This window comes from Symphalangus syndactylus, chromosome 22 (assembly GCF_028878055.3).
Source record: "Symphalangus syndactylus isolate Jambi chromosome 22, NHGRI_mSymSyn1-v2.1_pri, whole genome shotgun sequence".
NCBI lineage: Eukaryota > Metazoa > Chordata > Mammalia > Primates > Hylobatidae > Symphalangus > Symphalangus syndactylus.
In genome coordinates, this window is record NC_072444.2 from 34,806,010 (window position 1) to 34,820,909 (window position 14,900).

The following is a 14,900-nucleotide window of genomic DNA, read 5'->3' on the forward strand; positions in this document are numbered from 1 at the left end:
CCTGACCTCGTGATCCGCCCATCGGGGCCTTTCTGAGCTACTCAGAGGAACTCCCCGGGGCCGCGGGGCTCTTCCCAGCGCCGGCGCTGGTGGCAGCTGGTGGGGCTGGGCTGTCCGTACTCTGCTAACCGCTACCCTCGCCTCTGAGCTGCTACTAGCGCCGCCCAGGTGGAGCCGCTAACAGCCCCAGACTCTGTCTCTGTGACCCCCAGGTGCCCAAGGAGGACGTGGACCGAAAGCCTGTGGGCGGGACAAAGATGGACAAGGACATCCTGGCGCGCACGGTGGAGCGACTGCGGGGCAGGGTGGTCCACAAGCAGGTGGTGCTGGGGCGTGAGTTCCAGGGCCGCCCCTTCCACAGCAGGCCGGAGCTCCTCCACTTCAAGGTGAGCCCACAGCTGGGCCAGGAACAGCAGGGGACAGCAGGGGAGCCCCGCCGCAGCCTGAGCCCTGGCGCCTTTTGCTTTTTTTTTTTTTTTTTGAGATGGAGTCTCACTCTGTCGCCCAGGCTGGAGTGCAATGGCACAATCTCGAGTCACTGCAACCTCCGCCTCCTGGGTTCAAGCGATTCTCCTGCCTCAGCCTCCTGAGTAGCAGGGATTACAGGCGCCTGCCACCATGCCCGGCTAATTTTTGTGTTTTTAGTAGAGATGGGGTTTCACCGTGTTGGCCAGGCTGGTCTCAACCTCCTGACCTCAGGCGATCCACCCGCCTCGGCCTCCCAAAGTGCTGGGATTACAGGCATGAGCCACTGCACCCGGTCTGCCTTTTGCTTTTTAACGCTGGAAAACCCAGGGGCTTCCCCAGGAGGCACAGGCCCAGGTGTGGACCTTCTCTCCCAGGAGGTAGAGGGAGAGGGCCCCATCTCCATGGAGGGCTAGACGCCAGTCTGACGGGCAAATCCTGAGCAATGGGGGTGCCGTGGCCCTGAAAGCCCTGTGCCACTTGGGGCAGAGGGGGGCCCCTGAGCCTCGGGACAGGGATGTAGCAGGGACAGGGTGGGAACATGTGAGGCTGAGGTTGGTGCCTGGACGCCTCTGCCAAACTCTGCAAGACAGAGTGGCCTGTGGGCTCCTGTATTTTACCCCAGCTCAAGTCCATCCATGGAGTCAGGGACCTGCCTTGGAACCCACAATGTCTGAGCCTTCTCTCTCGCTCCCACCTGCAGGCCCCAACAAGTCCTGTCCTGCCTCAAGTGTTGAAGGCTCTTATGAGACAGGTTCCACCCCCAGACCTGTCCTTCATGCACCGCAGGGGCCTTCTCCATTCTGGGAGGCTGCCTCTGTGCTCACAGCACAGCCCCCTCTGACCCGCTCTGAAGCTGCTACCTTGGCCTTTCCCAGGACTTTGATATTGGCAAAGTGTACAAGAAAAAGATCACGTTGGTAAACACCACCTACACGATCAACTACTGCAAGCTGGTGGGCGTGGAGGAGCACCTCCGGGACTTCATCCACGTTGAGTAAGAGGACGGCTCAGACAGGGAGGGACGCGGTGCAGGGACAGCAGGAGGTTCATAGGTCCCTTCATGTTCAGAACGGCTGCAACAGGCTGTGTCTGGGCATAAGCCCTCAGGTCCGATTTTCACGAAGATTTTGTAGAGGGGGCTCCTCTGTCTTCTTGTGTCAAAGTCATCCGAGACCAAGCCCATTTCCCTTCACGAATGGCTGGAGCTTTTGCCTGGCTGCCCGTTTCCTTTTGTTTTTCTTTGTTTTGTTTTGTTGCTTTTGTTTGTTTGTTTGTTTTTTTGAGATGGAGTCTTGCTCTGTCACCCAAGCTGGAGTGCAATGGCGCAGTCTCGGCTCACTACAACCTCTACCCCCTGGATTCAAGAGATTCTCCTACCTCAGCCTCCCCAGTAGCTGGGATTACAAGCACCTGCCACTACGCCTGGCTAATTTTTATCTTTGTAGTAGAGACCGAGTTTTACCATGTTGCCCAGGCTGGTCTCGAACTCCTGACCTCAGGCGATCCACCTGCCTTGGCCTCCCAAAGTACTGGGATTACAGGCATGAGCCACCACGCCTGGCCAGAGTTTCCTTTTGTATTGTTATGTTTTGATGTTGACCATTCTGATAAGTTTTCCCTGGCAATTAGCCAGCGTTTTTAGTGTCAAGGTGAAAGCTGTCTTCATTTCAGCACTGCTTCCTTGAATTACCGTTGTGCTTTCACTCTGTAACAATGTTTCCATTTGCTTCCTTGCAGACTCCGCTTACCTGTATTTTGGATCCTCCTTGCTGGTCTTTGGTGTCTACTGTTTTCCTTCTGGTTGCCTTTAATGCTTTCTGCTTTCCGTTTGGTTTGGTTTGGTTTGGTTTGGTCTGGTCTGGTCTGGTCTGGTCTGGTCTGGTTTGGTTTCGGACAGGGTCTTGCTCTGTCACCCAGACTGGAGTGCAGTGGCATGATCTCAGTTCACTGCAGCCTCAATTTCCCAGGCTCCAGCAATCCTCCTGCCTCAATCAGCCTCTTGAGTAACTGGGACCACAATTGTGAGCCACCAAGCCTGGCTAATTTTTCTATTTTTTGTAGAGACAGGGTTTCACTGTGTTTCCCAGGCTGGTCTCAAACTCCTGCACTCAAGTGATCCACCTGCCTCGGCCTCCCCAAGTGTTGGGATTACAGGTGTGAGCCCTCGTGCCTGGCCCACTTTCTTCTTTTCTATTTTATTTTTCTTCATTTTTCCCCCTGACGGCCTTTTCCATGTTTTCTGCAATGTTTCTCTTTTCTTCTGTTCCTTAGTAACTTACTTTTTTTTTTTTTTGAGATGGAGTTTCACTCTTGTTGCCCAGGCTGGAGTGCAATAGCACAATCTCTGCTCACTGCAACCTCCTCCTCCTGGGTTCAAGCGATTCCTCTGCCTCAGCCTCCTGAGTAGCTCGGATAACAGGCGCCCGCCACCACGTCTGGCTAATTTTTTGTATTTTAGTAGAGACGGGGTTTCACCATGTTGGCCAGGCTGGTCATGAACTCCTGACCTCAGATGATCCACCTGCCTCAGCCTCCCAAAGTGCTGGGATTACAGGCGTGAGCCACAGCACCCAGCCTAACTTACTTTATTTTTAGGAAAGTTCTTTCTCTTCTGCTTCCTGCTTCCTGCCAGTTTTCTCTTTGTGGACAGGTTTGTAGGTCCAGGATGGCTTTCAGATTCCCAGTTCAGGAGTTTCCACTCCTGCGAGCATTGTGAAGTGCAGCTTCTCAAATGAGGGTCGGCAAGGGCAGGATCCTAATTCCCCGCTTGCTGCCCAGGCTTCAGAGGGGACTCCTCTTCTCCCACCAGGCATCTTCCTGAGGCTGCCCCCAGGGGCGCGTGGGCTCTGATGGCCCCTCCCTGAGATCAGCACTGACTCACTGGGACTTGGTATTCTTGTGGAGGCTGTGATGTTCTCTTTGGGGAGCTGATTTTAGGTCAGCCTTAGGGTCTTTGTTCCCATCTCCTTCCTCTCTTCCCTGCAGTTTTTCAGACCCGCGTAGCTCTCTGTGAAGGCGGGCATGGAGAATGCATGCTGGAGGTTGGTGTTTACTTTTCATCTTATGGTTAATTTTAAGTCTGGGGGGTTCTTATCCTCTAGTCATGCTGAAGGCATGGGATTTCTGCAGCCTGCCTGTTTCTCTCATTGATCTATGTGGCTTCTGGAGGGCGCGTGCAGAGGTGGGTTTAGGTGGTCGCTGTGCTCTCACCGAGGCACCCCTCTCCACGCTGGGATGAGAACTTCTTATGGACGGTTATTTTCACTCAACAGATTGAGGCCACGACTCTCCTGCCCTCTGCCTCTTGTTGCTGGAGTGGGAGGTGGCCTCGGTCCAGGTGCTGGTTTTTTTGGAGGATACCTGGCTTTCCACCTGCTTGCTCTGAGATTCTCTCATCCTTAACGTCCCGCAGCTCTGCTGTGCGTCTGGTGTGGGCTGATTTTTCTTAGACCTCCTTCTGCTGTTGAATCTGAAGATTCAGATCTTTGAACAGTTTTGGGAACTTCTCAGCCCCAGCTCCCCAGGCATCGCCCCTCCCCCATTCATTCTCCGGCTCTGCCCTCCTGCTCCTCCGTTTGAAACCTCCCTGTCAGGTTGGAAGTTTCTTGTCTCTTTTTCACATTGGGTGGTGCTCTAGGTGCCGCTCGGTTCACCACTTGTCCCCTTAGTGCTGCTAATCAACGCTTGAAATTGCTCAGTAAGTTTCTTACTCAGCTGCCCTGTCTCTCATTTCTAAAAATGCCAAGTTCTGTTTTGGATGAGCCTGCATTTCTTGACAGTGTCTTGTTCTTTTCTCACGTCTGGAATTCTCTATTTCTGTCTCTAACCATTTTATCTATACGTCCTCTAACATCTCCACTCCACACGTCTGTCGTCTGAAGGGTTTGGAGCTGGGCCCTGCACTCTGCTGCTGGTTTATGCGAGGCACGCGCATCCACCCTCTTGGATTCTGCTCCTCTCCCTGGCGGCTCCGTCCCGGGCTCTGTGCAGTCGGCACCAAAGCATTTCCCTCCCAATCGGAGGAGCTTTGGGTTTGCTTCTGCTGGTGCCGTGGGAACATTGCCAGCCAGGGACACATTTTACATTAAAATTTTAGCTTGTGCATTTCTAAACCAAGCACATTAGGTAAAATCCAACCTTGTGAAATCAGCCTGGTGTCAGGAATTCCTTGGGGAGATGCTCCCTCACCCTGATCTGGGCCAAGGCAGACCAGCTCCCTCAAGTGGCGTGTCAGTAGGGGCTATTTTTCTGGTTCTTTCCCTGAAAGGCGCTGAGAGGGTCCCGAGGGTCCCAGCTGTCTCGGGGCTCCCAGTTCCAGCTCTCTTCCTGGCTCCTGCCCACAGCCCCCTGGCCCCATATTGGTATCAAAGCCCTAGAGCCCTGGTCCAGGCCTGGCACCTGTGCCCAGGGGAACTGTGGCCCTCTCCGACCCACGGGGTCCCATTTCCTGGCAGTTGGCCTGGGGACTTGCCTCACGCCTTCATGGATTAACTCCATCACTCCACAAACGTTCACACACACTGGAGCGTCCCCTGCCTGCCAGGTACTGGGGGCAGCAGGGAATGCAGCAGATCCAGCACTCCCCCGGGTGAAGGCGGCTGGGCAGGGGGCCAGAGCCGGGATGGGGAAGAGGCCAGGAGGCCCAGCCTGACTGTGCTCTGGGTGGTGAGGCGAGCATTTGCCCTCCGCAACACTAACCCCCGTGTGCTATGGGTCATGTCCTGCAGCTTTGAACCCCCTGGCCGCCTGTCAGCCGGAATGTCCTGCGAAGTGCTTGTCACCTTCAAGCCCATGGTGAGTCAAAGGGGCCCGTTCTCTCTCGAAGGAGAGGTGGTGGTGGGTGGAGCCTGTGATGGGGCATGGTGGCGCAGAACATGATGGGGAAAGTATGCACTTGGCCTCTCAGTGAGGATCATGCAGGCCCGTTTTGCTGTTTTATTTCCAAAAATACACTCAACATATTCCTGAATGTTGGGCAGAACCGCAGCGAAGCTCCTTTGGGTTAGTGGCCGAGGGCGCGCACTCTGGGGTCTAAGTTGGGAGGGCTGGGATGTTCCAGGAAGCTGGTGTCCAGCCCTCCTGAGACGCCCTCTGCTGACTCTTTCCCCTGGGGTCACCCGAGCTGGGCAGGTGGCAGGCGGCCCTGGCCCAGGCAGCCACGGCATGTGTAACAGGCTAAAGTTAAAGAAGGGCCAGGTGTGGTGGCTTATGCCTGTAATCCCAGCACTTTGGGAGGCCAAGGCGGGAGGGTCGCTTGAGCCCAGAAGTTCAAGACCAGCCTGGGCAACATGGCGAGACCCTGTCTCTACACAAAATACAATTAGCCAGGTGTGGTGGCGCATGTCTGTAATCCCAGCTAGTCGAGAGGCTGAGGTGGGAGGATCGCTTGAACCCCAGGTGGGGGCGGGTGGAGGGTGGTTGCAGTGAGTCGAGAAGGTGCCACTGCACCCCAGCCTGGCCAACAGAGCCAGACTCTGTCCAAAAATACACAAAGAAAACACACAAAAATTACAGAAGTTTATTGTGGTAGGGGTTGTTTTATTTTTTAGATAAACAAGGATCTAGAAGGAAATATCTCATTTTTGGCTCAGACGGGCGAGTTTTCAGTTCCATTGAAATGTTCAACAAAGAAATGTTCGGTAAGTTCAAAGGTGTCCGAGCCAGCATTTCTCGGGGCATCCTGGCTGAGAACCCCAGTGGGGGACGGCATCTCCTGGGAGGGGGTGCAGGTAGGGCGGGGACCAGGTGGAAGCTCCAATCTCCACCAGGGGCTGAGTCCCTTCTTCCAACAGCAGCTCAGGTGGGCCTGAGCCAGACCTTGGGTGGGGGTCTCAAACGTGGGGCACTCGGACCAGCACTGGAAAAATGAGACAAACCCTGCTCTGTGTGGAGCCCAGACTGCAGGGCCTGTGGCTCAGAGGAAACCTTAATATTCATCTGAGAAGGTTCCAGTCCTTCCTGCAGCTCTTGGGGGGTCCCCCTTGATTCTTTTTAACGGAGAAAAATTTCAAGCATAGTGGAAAACAGACAGAACAGCAGAACGAGGCTCCACATGCCTGCAACCCAGACCGCGCATTGTCCCGGACCCTGCATCGTCCCAGACTCCACATTGTCAGCCTCGGACACCTTTGCTTGGTCCATCAACTGCTATATCTGTTGTTGCTGATCCATTTCAAAGTACATTAGTAAAATGTCAACACTTCCACCCTTAGAAACTTCAGCATGCATCTCCAATAAACCAGGAACCCACACATCGTTGTTCCCCCAGCCCCCACCGAGTCGTCAGCTCGCACTGCAACTGCCACACAGCAAACAGCTCCTGGCTCAGCCGCGAGTGTAAGGCCCCCCGCGGCCGGCCCCGTCCAGGCTGGACTCCAGAGTGGCAGCTACGGCAGCACGAGCATCTCCCAGAGGATGGTGGGGACGTTATTATCTCCTAAGAATTCACAGGCCAAGGCAAGTCCCACAGCCCGAACTTGCGTCAGCGGGGCAGGAAGAGGCCCATTCTTACACTACAGGAGGAACAAGCCAGGGCAGGTGAAGGGCAGAGGCACGCTATGTCCCCAACCCCAGGAAGATCAGCAGACACCCTCATGGTCACCCGTGATCCAGGCCACGCTGGCCCCAAGTCACCTTTGATGAGCACCTGTGTAACTTTCTCTGTCACGCGCTTCCTCCTTCACCGCGTGTCGCCATGGGGAGGGGTTGGGATGAGAGTCACTGATGGTGTCACAAGCTTCCTCCTTCACTGCATGTCGCCTTGGGGAGGGATTGGGATAAGAATCACTGATGGTGGCAGACAGAGAAGTGTTTTCCTCTCAGTTTCTTCATATGTTCACCAATGTTTGCGTATTTGGTGTGTTCCAGTCACTTTAGTCTCCCTTCCTCTCGGCGCTCAAGTGGCCTCGCCGTGGCCCGGGCAGCCGTGGCCCCGCCTGGGTTCATGCAGGGACCACCACCGTCCTAGGGCGCCTGAGCAGCCCCTTGCCCTGTGGCCACCTTCTCCTCAGAGTGATCGCGGTTCGGGTGGCACTCCGCTGTGCGGGCTCATGGTGAGCCAAGACTCAGGCCCAGGACACCGAGCACCAGGGCCAGGGGCAGTAGGAAGTCCCGCCCCAGCAGACAGCCAGGCTCCGGCTCCCTCCTGCTCAGCCTGGGAGCCCGGCAAGAGTCTGGTACTGGCCTGCTCCACTCCGGATCAGCATCATGGAGCATGTGCCCAGCGTGGCCCCAGGTGTCCTGGCCAGAGCTGCCCCAGCCTCTCCCACGTTTGGTCTTTGCAGTGTCAAGTGCTCCTCCGTGACAGAAGCACCGAGACCCTCAGCTCCCTGAGCAGGGGCTTGCTTCTCCCAGGGGAGCGTCCAGGCTGGGGACTGTAAAAACAGTAAAACCCCATCTGAACAAGCGGAGAACAGGACCCAGGCAGTGCAGGCGGGAAAGAGGCGGCCTCCCTTGGCTGGACCCCGGCCGCCCTCTGCGAACCACATCCATTTGTGTCGGTGGCCCCTGGTCCTGCCGCTGGAGCAGGAGCACAGAGTGGGGAGCCCCTGGGCCTCCAAACTCAGAGCCCAGAAAAGCCTCCCGAGGAGGGGCCATTGGGCAGAGCCGAGGTATGGCCCGAGCCTGCATCCTTAGCCAGCGCCAGAGCTTCTGTGGCCTGTGGCCCACGGTAGGCATGCTGAGGCACCCCCATGGAGGGCGTGCTCCCATTCTGGAAGGATGCGCCCTGGGTCCCTGTATCCAGAGTCCAGCTGACCTCGCCCAGGAATGACACCATCCACCCTCAGGACCTCCAAAGCCCTGTGTCCAGGCTCCTTGTCTAGGCCCTGCGTCCGGGCCCTGCGTCCTCTCACTGAACCCTTGTTACTCCGTGGCGAGGGGCTTCCTGCCTTGATGTTCTTAAAACCAGACTCAACGTGCCACACCTTGTCATGAGCAATACACGCCTGATTTCCGGGTTGAATCGTGTACCTGCTTGTGCAGTGCACCACGCCCACAAATGCTCAGGGCAGCCCTGCCTGGAGCCACGTGCAGGCCTCGTGCTGGGCACCCTGTGGGCCTGGCATGGTGGCCCTGAGTTCACTCCGTGTCCTCTGGCAGCTGTCCCTCGACAAGGAGCTCATTGACTTCGGCAGCTACGTGGTAGGAGAGACCACATCTCGGACCATCACGCTGACCAACGTTGGGGGCTTGGGTACGACTTTCAAGTTCCTGCCAGCTACAGAGCCCTGTGAGATGGACGACTCCCAGTCTGCCCTGAAATTAGTGAGTGTGCCACTCAGCCATGGGGGAGTGTGGGGCCCTGCCCCGCAAATCCAGTCCCATGTGGGTGAACAGGGGTGACGAAATGAGGGTGTCAACAGTGGGCCTGGGAGAAGGAGGGCAGTGTGGGGGCTTCCTCAAGTCAGCCTAAGGAGAAGAGACCAGCTTCTGTAGGACACCTGCAGTCACCTGGCCTCACAGGCAGCAGCAGCAGGACGCTCCCTTTCTCAGGCACGTAGCAGCAGTGGCGCCGGCCAGCAGCTCCAGGCCTGAGGGCCCCAGGAGACCCAGCCTCCCCTGACGCATCTCTGAAGCCCCAGGTGTGGGGGTGGGAGGCCTGGACAGGTGCACTCCATGGCCGCAGCTGCACCTGTTCCAAATGTGAGCGTGTCTTGTCCTGTCGTGGGTATGGGTGTCCCAGTGCTCAGGTGGAGAGAAGGCTCAGCCTCTAGCCAGCCAAGGAGGAAGGAGAGTCGGATCAAGAGGAAGATGCAGCTCACACTCCCAGGCTGGGGCAGCACAGCCATGCCCACCCGGCCTGGAGTGAGGGAGGCTGAGGGGTGACCCTGAGCCTCTAGGTGAGCTGCTTCTGTGATCCCACAACCAGGATGGGTGAAATGAGAGCAGGCAGCCGAGGAGGCAGCTGAGGGGCCACGCTGGAGCCAGGGCCCAGCCCCCAACACAGCCTGTCCTCATGGGAGTCCCGGCAGCTGACTGGGAAAAGGAGGTGGGAAAGCTCCCAAGCCAGGACGTTGATTCTCCTCTCTAGAGCAGTCTCCTGACCTATGAAGATAAAAGCTTGTATGACAAAGCCGCCACCAGCTTCTCTGAGCAGCAGCTGGAGGGCACGGAGTCCTCCCAGGCGGACATGCAGAGCCGGAAGGAGCTGGAGAAGCTGGACAAGGAGCAGGAGGAGGAGCAGCCCACAGGTGAGCCGGGCTGCCAGGCCAAGGCAGGGTGGGTGGGCAGTGAGGGCCTCAAGGCAGCATTCCAGGGGGCTGAGGGGCCCAGGGGAGGGCTGGAAAGCAGAGAATTTTCCCAGGCCTTCGATGTTAAGTGACGGTTAAGCAAGAAAGTATTCGTATGTGCCACTAAGTGTTGTTTTTGGAGTGGACTGAAATGTACATTCACGTTGACGCTAACCAGAGACTTTAAGGAACCTCCAGCATTGGCCCAGCAGGCCCAGCACGGGCAGGGCCGCACGGGGCGGGGAAGAGGCTCTGCGGTGCCCCCGGGAGAGGTGGGGCTGCGGGGGCTTCTGTCTAGCTCTGCAGCTGTGGCTGTTGTTAGATGTGCACCAGCGGGAAGAGGTGCTGAGAAACGGGCAGGCCCTGCCCTCCCCACGCCTCCCGCCCTGCAGCCCGCCGCTGTCGGGAATCGCTTGCGTCTCCTCCTTGCTTCTCTTGATTGTTTTCCCACATACGCATTGAGATCCAGAAACCTCCGTCCTCCTCCTGTCTGTCTTCGCGTGGTGTGTGTTCCGCGTGCCCTGCAGCTCAGCACCGAGCTGGGCCAGTTCTCCACAGCCTGTGTGAGCTGCACTTCCGGTGTGAGCCGCACTTCCCGTGTGAGCCGCACTTCGTGTCCTCACCACTGCGTGGTGTTTCCTTTCCTGAGAGAGCCTCGAGTTCTAGATCCGTCCTCCTGCCAGTGCACACTTGGGAGCGTTTGTGGTACACACTGTTGCGAAGGCGGCCATTCTGCACTCCCCCTTGGCCTGTGTGTGAGTTCCCACAGGGCACATGGCTGGGGCTCATGCCTGCATCACAGGGCATAGCCAGCCTCACTGGCATCAGCTAATATCAAAGTGAGTTCTTTTTCTATTGAGACAGGGTCTCACTCTGTCGCCCAGGCTGGAGTGCAGTGGTGCAGTCACAGCTCACCGCAGCCGCGACCTCCCGGGCTCAAGCAATCCTCCTTCCCTGAGTAGCTGGAACTACAGGCACGCACCACCGCACCTGGCTAGTTTTTGTAGACACAGGGTTTCACCATGTTTCCCAGGCTGGTCTTGAACTCCTGAACTCATGCTATCTGCCCACCTCAGCCTCCCAAAGTGCTGGATTACAGGCATGAGCCACCTCGCCCAGCCCACCGAGTTCTTTTTCAAAGTGGTTGTGCAAGTTTACACTCCCACCAACAGTGTACAAGACTGTGCTGTCCAGCGTGGCTGTCACTGCCACATCTGGCTATTTAAACTTAAATTGATCCAAATTAAATAACAGTGAAAATTCAGGTCCTCCTCCACAAGGGCCACATTTGATGTGCTCCATAGCGACCTGTGGGCAGCGGCGGCCCTACTGGACAGCCCGGAAGCCCAGCTCTGCCTGGTCACAGAGGGTTCTACAGGGCCACACTGGGCTTGAGGGCCTTGCTTCATGTCCGCAGGAGCGCGAGGTCACGCGGCCCGGGGCTGCCTGGCTGGGGGGCCTGCACCACGGTCTGCTGTTGAGATGTTGCTTTGTGATTTCCCAGATCACCAGTGAGATTGCATGTCTTTCCCTGGGCCCATTTACAAGTTGTATTTTCTTTGGTGTGACATCTCTGTTTGAGGCTATCCCTTGTTCTTCTGTGGGGTTGTTTGTCTCCTTTTCATTCATTCACAGGAGCTCTTAATGCACCCAGATCCCAGCCCTCGTCCCTGAGTAATGTTGCAGGTGCTGCCTCCGAGTCTGTGGCTGGGCCTTCCTCTCCCTTTATGACGTCTTTTCTCAAATCAAAGTTCTTCAGTCCAGTCTTTGCATATTTACCAGTCATTTCTATTGGAATTTGTTTTTTATGCTTTTTAGGCAATTTTTTTCTCCTCCAGGGTCATAAAGACATAGAACATCGCTTTTGTGTTGAGGTGTACGATCCACCTCAAATTCACTCCTGCTTGTGGTGGAAGTCAGGGCTGAGGCTCATTTCCCCTAGTGCGTGTTCATGTATTCCACAGCACAAGTGGACTCTGCTATCCCATTCAATCCATTCATTGTCCGCGTCAAAAATCAATTGACCAGCCAGGCACAGTGGCTCACGCCTGTAATCCCAGCACTTTGGGAGGCCGAGGTGAGCAGATCACCTGAGGTCAGGAGTTTGAGACCAGCCTGGCTAACATGGTGAAACCCCATCTCTACTAAAAATACAAAAGTTAGCTGGGCATGGCAGCAGGCACCTGTAATCCCAGCTACTGGGGAGGCTGAAGCAGGAGAATCGCTTGAACCCGGGAGGCGGAGTTTGCAGTGAGCCGAGATTGCACCATTGCACTCTAGCGTGGGCAATGAGAATGAATGAAACTCCATCTCAAAAAAAAAAAAAAAAAAAAAATGGGTGAAAGACCTGAACAGATGCTTCACCAGAGAAGATATGTGGATGAGAAATTAGCACATGAAAAGATGCTCAACATCATTAAACATGAGATGAAGAAAATGTACATTAAAACCACAATGCGACACCACTACACACCTATAAGAACAGCTAAATTATAAACAAAGAACAAAAAGTTTAACAATAGCAAGTGCCGGTGAGGAGCAGCTGGAACTCTAATGCTGCCCCTGCGGATGCAGAATGGCATGGCCACCAGCGAAACGCTCAGCAGCAAAGCCAGACACCCACCAATGCCACTCCTAGGTATCCACCAACAGAAGCGAAAACTTAAATTCCCGCAAAAACCTGTACGTGAATGTTTGTAGAGAGCTTATTTGCAATTGGCAAAAACCAACAATTCTAATGTCCCACGTGTGGGGAGTAGATAGAGAAACCGTGGGGTCCCTGCCATACAGCGCCGCTGAGCAGCAAACAGACATGAACCTTTGATAGAGGCGGTGCCGTGGACCAGTCTCAAATGCATCATGCTAAAGGAAAGAACTCAGACGCAAAAGACTGTAAGCTCTGTGACTCCATTTTTGTGACATTCTAGAAAAAGAATATTTTGGCTAAAAAAAGGCAAAACTATAGAGACAAAATAGATCACTGGTTGCTGGGGCAAGGGAAGGGGTTGACTAGAAAGGGGCATGGGTGACGTGGGCATGATGGGGCTGTTCAGTGTCTTGATTGCTGTGATGAGTGTACAACCACATGCATCTGTCAAAACTTATAGAAAGTTCCACTCACAAGAGTCCATTTTACTATATGCAACTTATTCCTTAAAAAAAAAAAGAAAAAAGAAAAAAATCACTCACACAGAAACAACAGAAAGTACTGCGGTTGGCCAGGCACAGTGGCTTACACCTGTAATCCCAGCACTTTGGGAGGCCAAGTGGATCACTTGAGGTCAGGAGTTCAAGACCAGCCTGGGCAACATGGCAAAACCCCATCTCTACTAAAAATAAAAAAATTTGCCAGATGTGGTGGCACGCACCTGTAATCCCAGCTACTTGAGAGGCTGAGGCACTTGAATCACTTGAATCCGGGAGGCAGAGGTTGTGGTGAGCCCAGATCAGGCCATTGCACTCTAGCCTGGGTGAAGAAGCAAGACTCTGTCAAAAGAAAGAAAGAAAGAAAGGAGGGAGGGAGGGGAAGGAAGGAAGGAAGGAAGGAGGGAAGGAAGGAAGGAAGGAAGGAGGGAAGGAAGGAAGGAAGGAAGGAAGGAAGGAAGGAAGGAAGGAGGGAAGGGCAAGGGGAAGGAAGGGAATGAAGGAAAGAAGGAAGGAAGGAAAGGAGGGAGGGAAGGAGGAAGGAAGAAAAGGAAGGAAGGAAGGAAAAAGGGAGGGAAGGAAGGAGGGAGGGAAGGAAGGAGGGAGAGAAGGAAGGAAGGGGAAGGGAAGGAAGGAAGGGAGTAAGGGAGGGAAAGGAAGAAAGGAAGGAAAGAAGGGAGGGAGGGAAAGAAGGAAAGGAAGGAAGGGAGGGAAAGAGGAAGGAAGGAAAGGGAAGGAAGGAAGGGAGGGAGGGAAGGAAGGAAGGAATTGCAGCAGTCTTGCATGGTTCAGACATGGGTATTATCAGACATCAAAGATCAAATAAGGATGCTTAATACATTGAAAAGTACTACATGGTGAGACCCCATCTCTACAAAGAAGAAAAATTAGCCAGGCGTGGTGGCATGCATCTGTAGTCCCAGCTACTCAGGATGCTGAGCCAGGAGGATCGCTCGAGCCTGGGAAGTTGAGGCTGCAGTGAGCTGTGATCACACCACTGCATTGCAGCCTGGGTGACAGAGTGAGACCCTGCCAAAAAAAAAAAAAAAAAAAACGAAGAAGAAGAAGGAAAAGAAAAGACTAGAACAAGGAGGCCAGGCCATGGTAGCTCATGCCTATAATCCCAATACTTTGGGAGGCCAACGCAGGAGGATCGCTTAAGCCCAGATGTTTGAGATCAGCCTGGGCAACATAACAAGACCCTGTCTCTACCAAAAAAAAAAAAAAAAAAAAATATATATATATATATATATTAGCCAAGCATGGCAACATGCACCTGTGGTCACTTGAAACCAGGAGGCCGAGGCTGCAGGGAGCAGTGATTGCACCACTGCACTCCAGCCTGAGCAACAGAGTGAGATCTCGTCTCTAAAAACCAAAAAGCTGCTGGCCCCAGAATCTGACCACCTGGGCTCAGGTCCAGGTTCTTGTTGCTGTGGTGACTCCTGAGGCAGCCAGAGTGGAGAGCAGCTGACCCAGCCGCACCCCTTCCACATTCAGAACTGGGGACCCTTGGCTGGGCACGGTGGCTCATGCCTGTAATCCCAGCACTTTGGGAGGCCAAGGCGGGCGGATCACAAGGTCAGGAGTTCGAGACCAGTCTGGCCAATATGGTGAAACCCCGTCTCTACTAAAAATACAAAAATTAGCCAGGCATGATGGCAGGTGCGTGTAATCCCAGCTACTTGGAAGGCTGAGGCAGGAGAATTACTTGAACCTGGAGGCAGAAGTTGCAGTGAGTCAAGATCACACCATTGTACTCCAGCCTGGATGACAGACCGAGACTCCGTCTAAAAGAAAAAAAAAAAGAACAGGGTCCCTGCGGCCTTTACAACTCCAGACCCCAGAAATTATATGCATGGTGCTTCGAAGTCGTCACCTGGCTCCTGAAGAGCTCTGCTGTCCAGACGCTGAGCCCGGGGTAGGCTCTGGCAAGCCCACTGGGGCTCCCCACGGTGACCTGACCTGGCTGGCCGCCCAGCTGCTCTGACCTGACCCAGCAGCGCGACAGAGGCCAAAGGAGAACGCCAACCTGCGCATGGCCTCTCAAATTGCGTC

At 54.8% G+C, this 14,900-nt stretch overlaps 1 protein-coding gene across 9 annotated transcripts in view; it reads left to right on the plus strand.

Moving 5' to 3' along the window:
- CFAP74 (cilia and flagella associated protein 74) overlaps positions 1-14,900 on the plus strand; it is an 80,932-nt gene that overhangs the window by 37,924 nt on the left and 28,108 nt on the right. For all 9 annotated transcript variants that reach the window (XR_008653858.2, XM_063632043.1, XM_063632042.1 and 6 more), the window contains exons 13-18: positions 213-386; positions 1,344-1,462; positions 5,196-5,262; positions 6,018-6,107; positions 8,569-8,733; positions 9,500-9,659. Coding sequence is in view for 8 of the 9 variants with exons in the window: in XM_063632043.1 (XP_063488113.1) it covers positions 213-386; positions 1,344-1,462; positions 5,196-5,262; positions 6,018-6,107; positions 8,569-8,733; positions 9,500-9,659 (775 nt within the window). In the remaining variant the exon portion in view is untranslated. The remainder of the gene's footprint in view (positions 1-212; positions 387-1,343; positions 1,463-5,195; positions 5,263-6,017; positions 6,108-8,568; positions 8,734-9,499; positions 9,660-14,900) is intronic.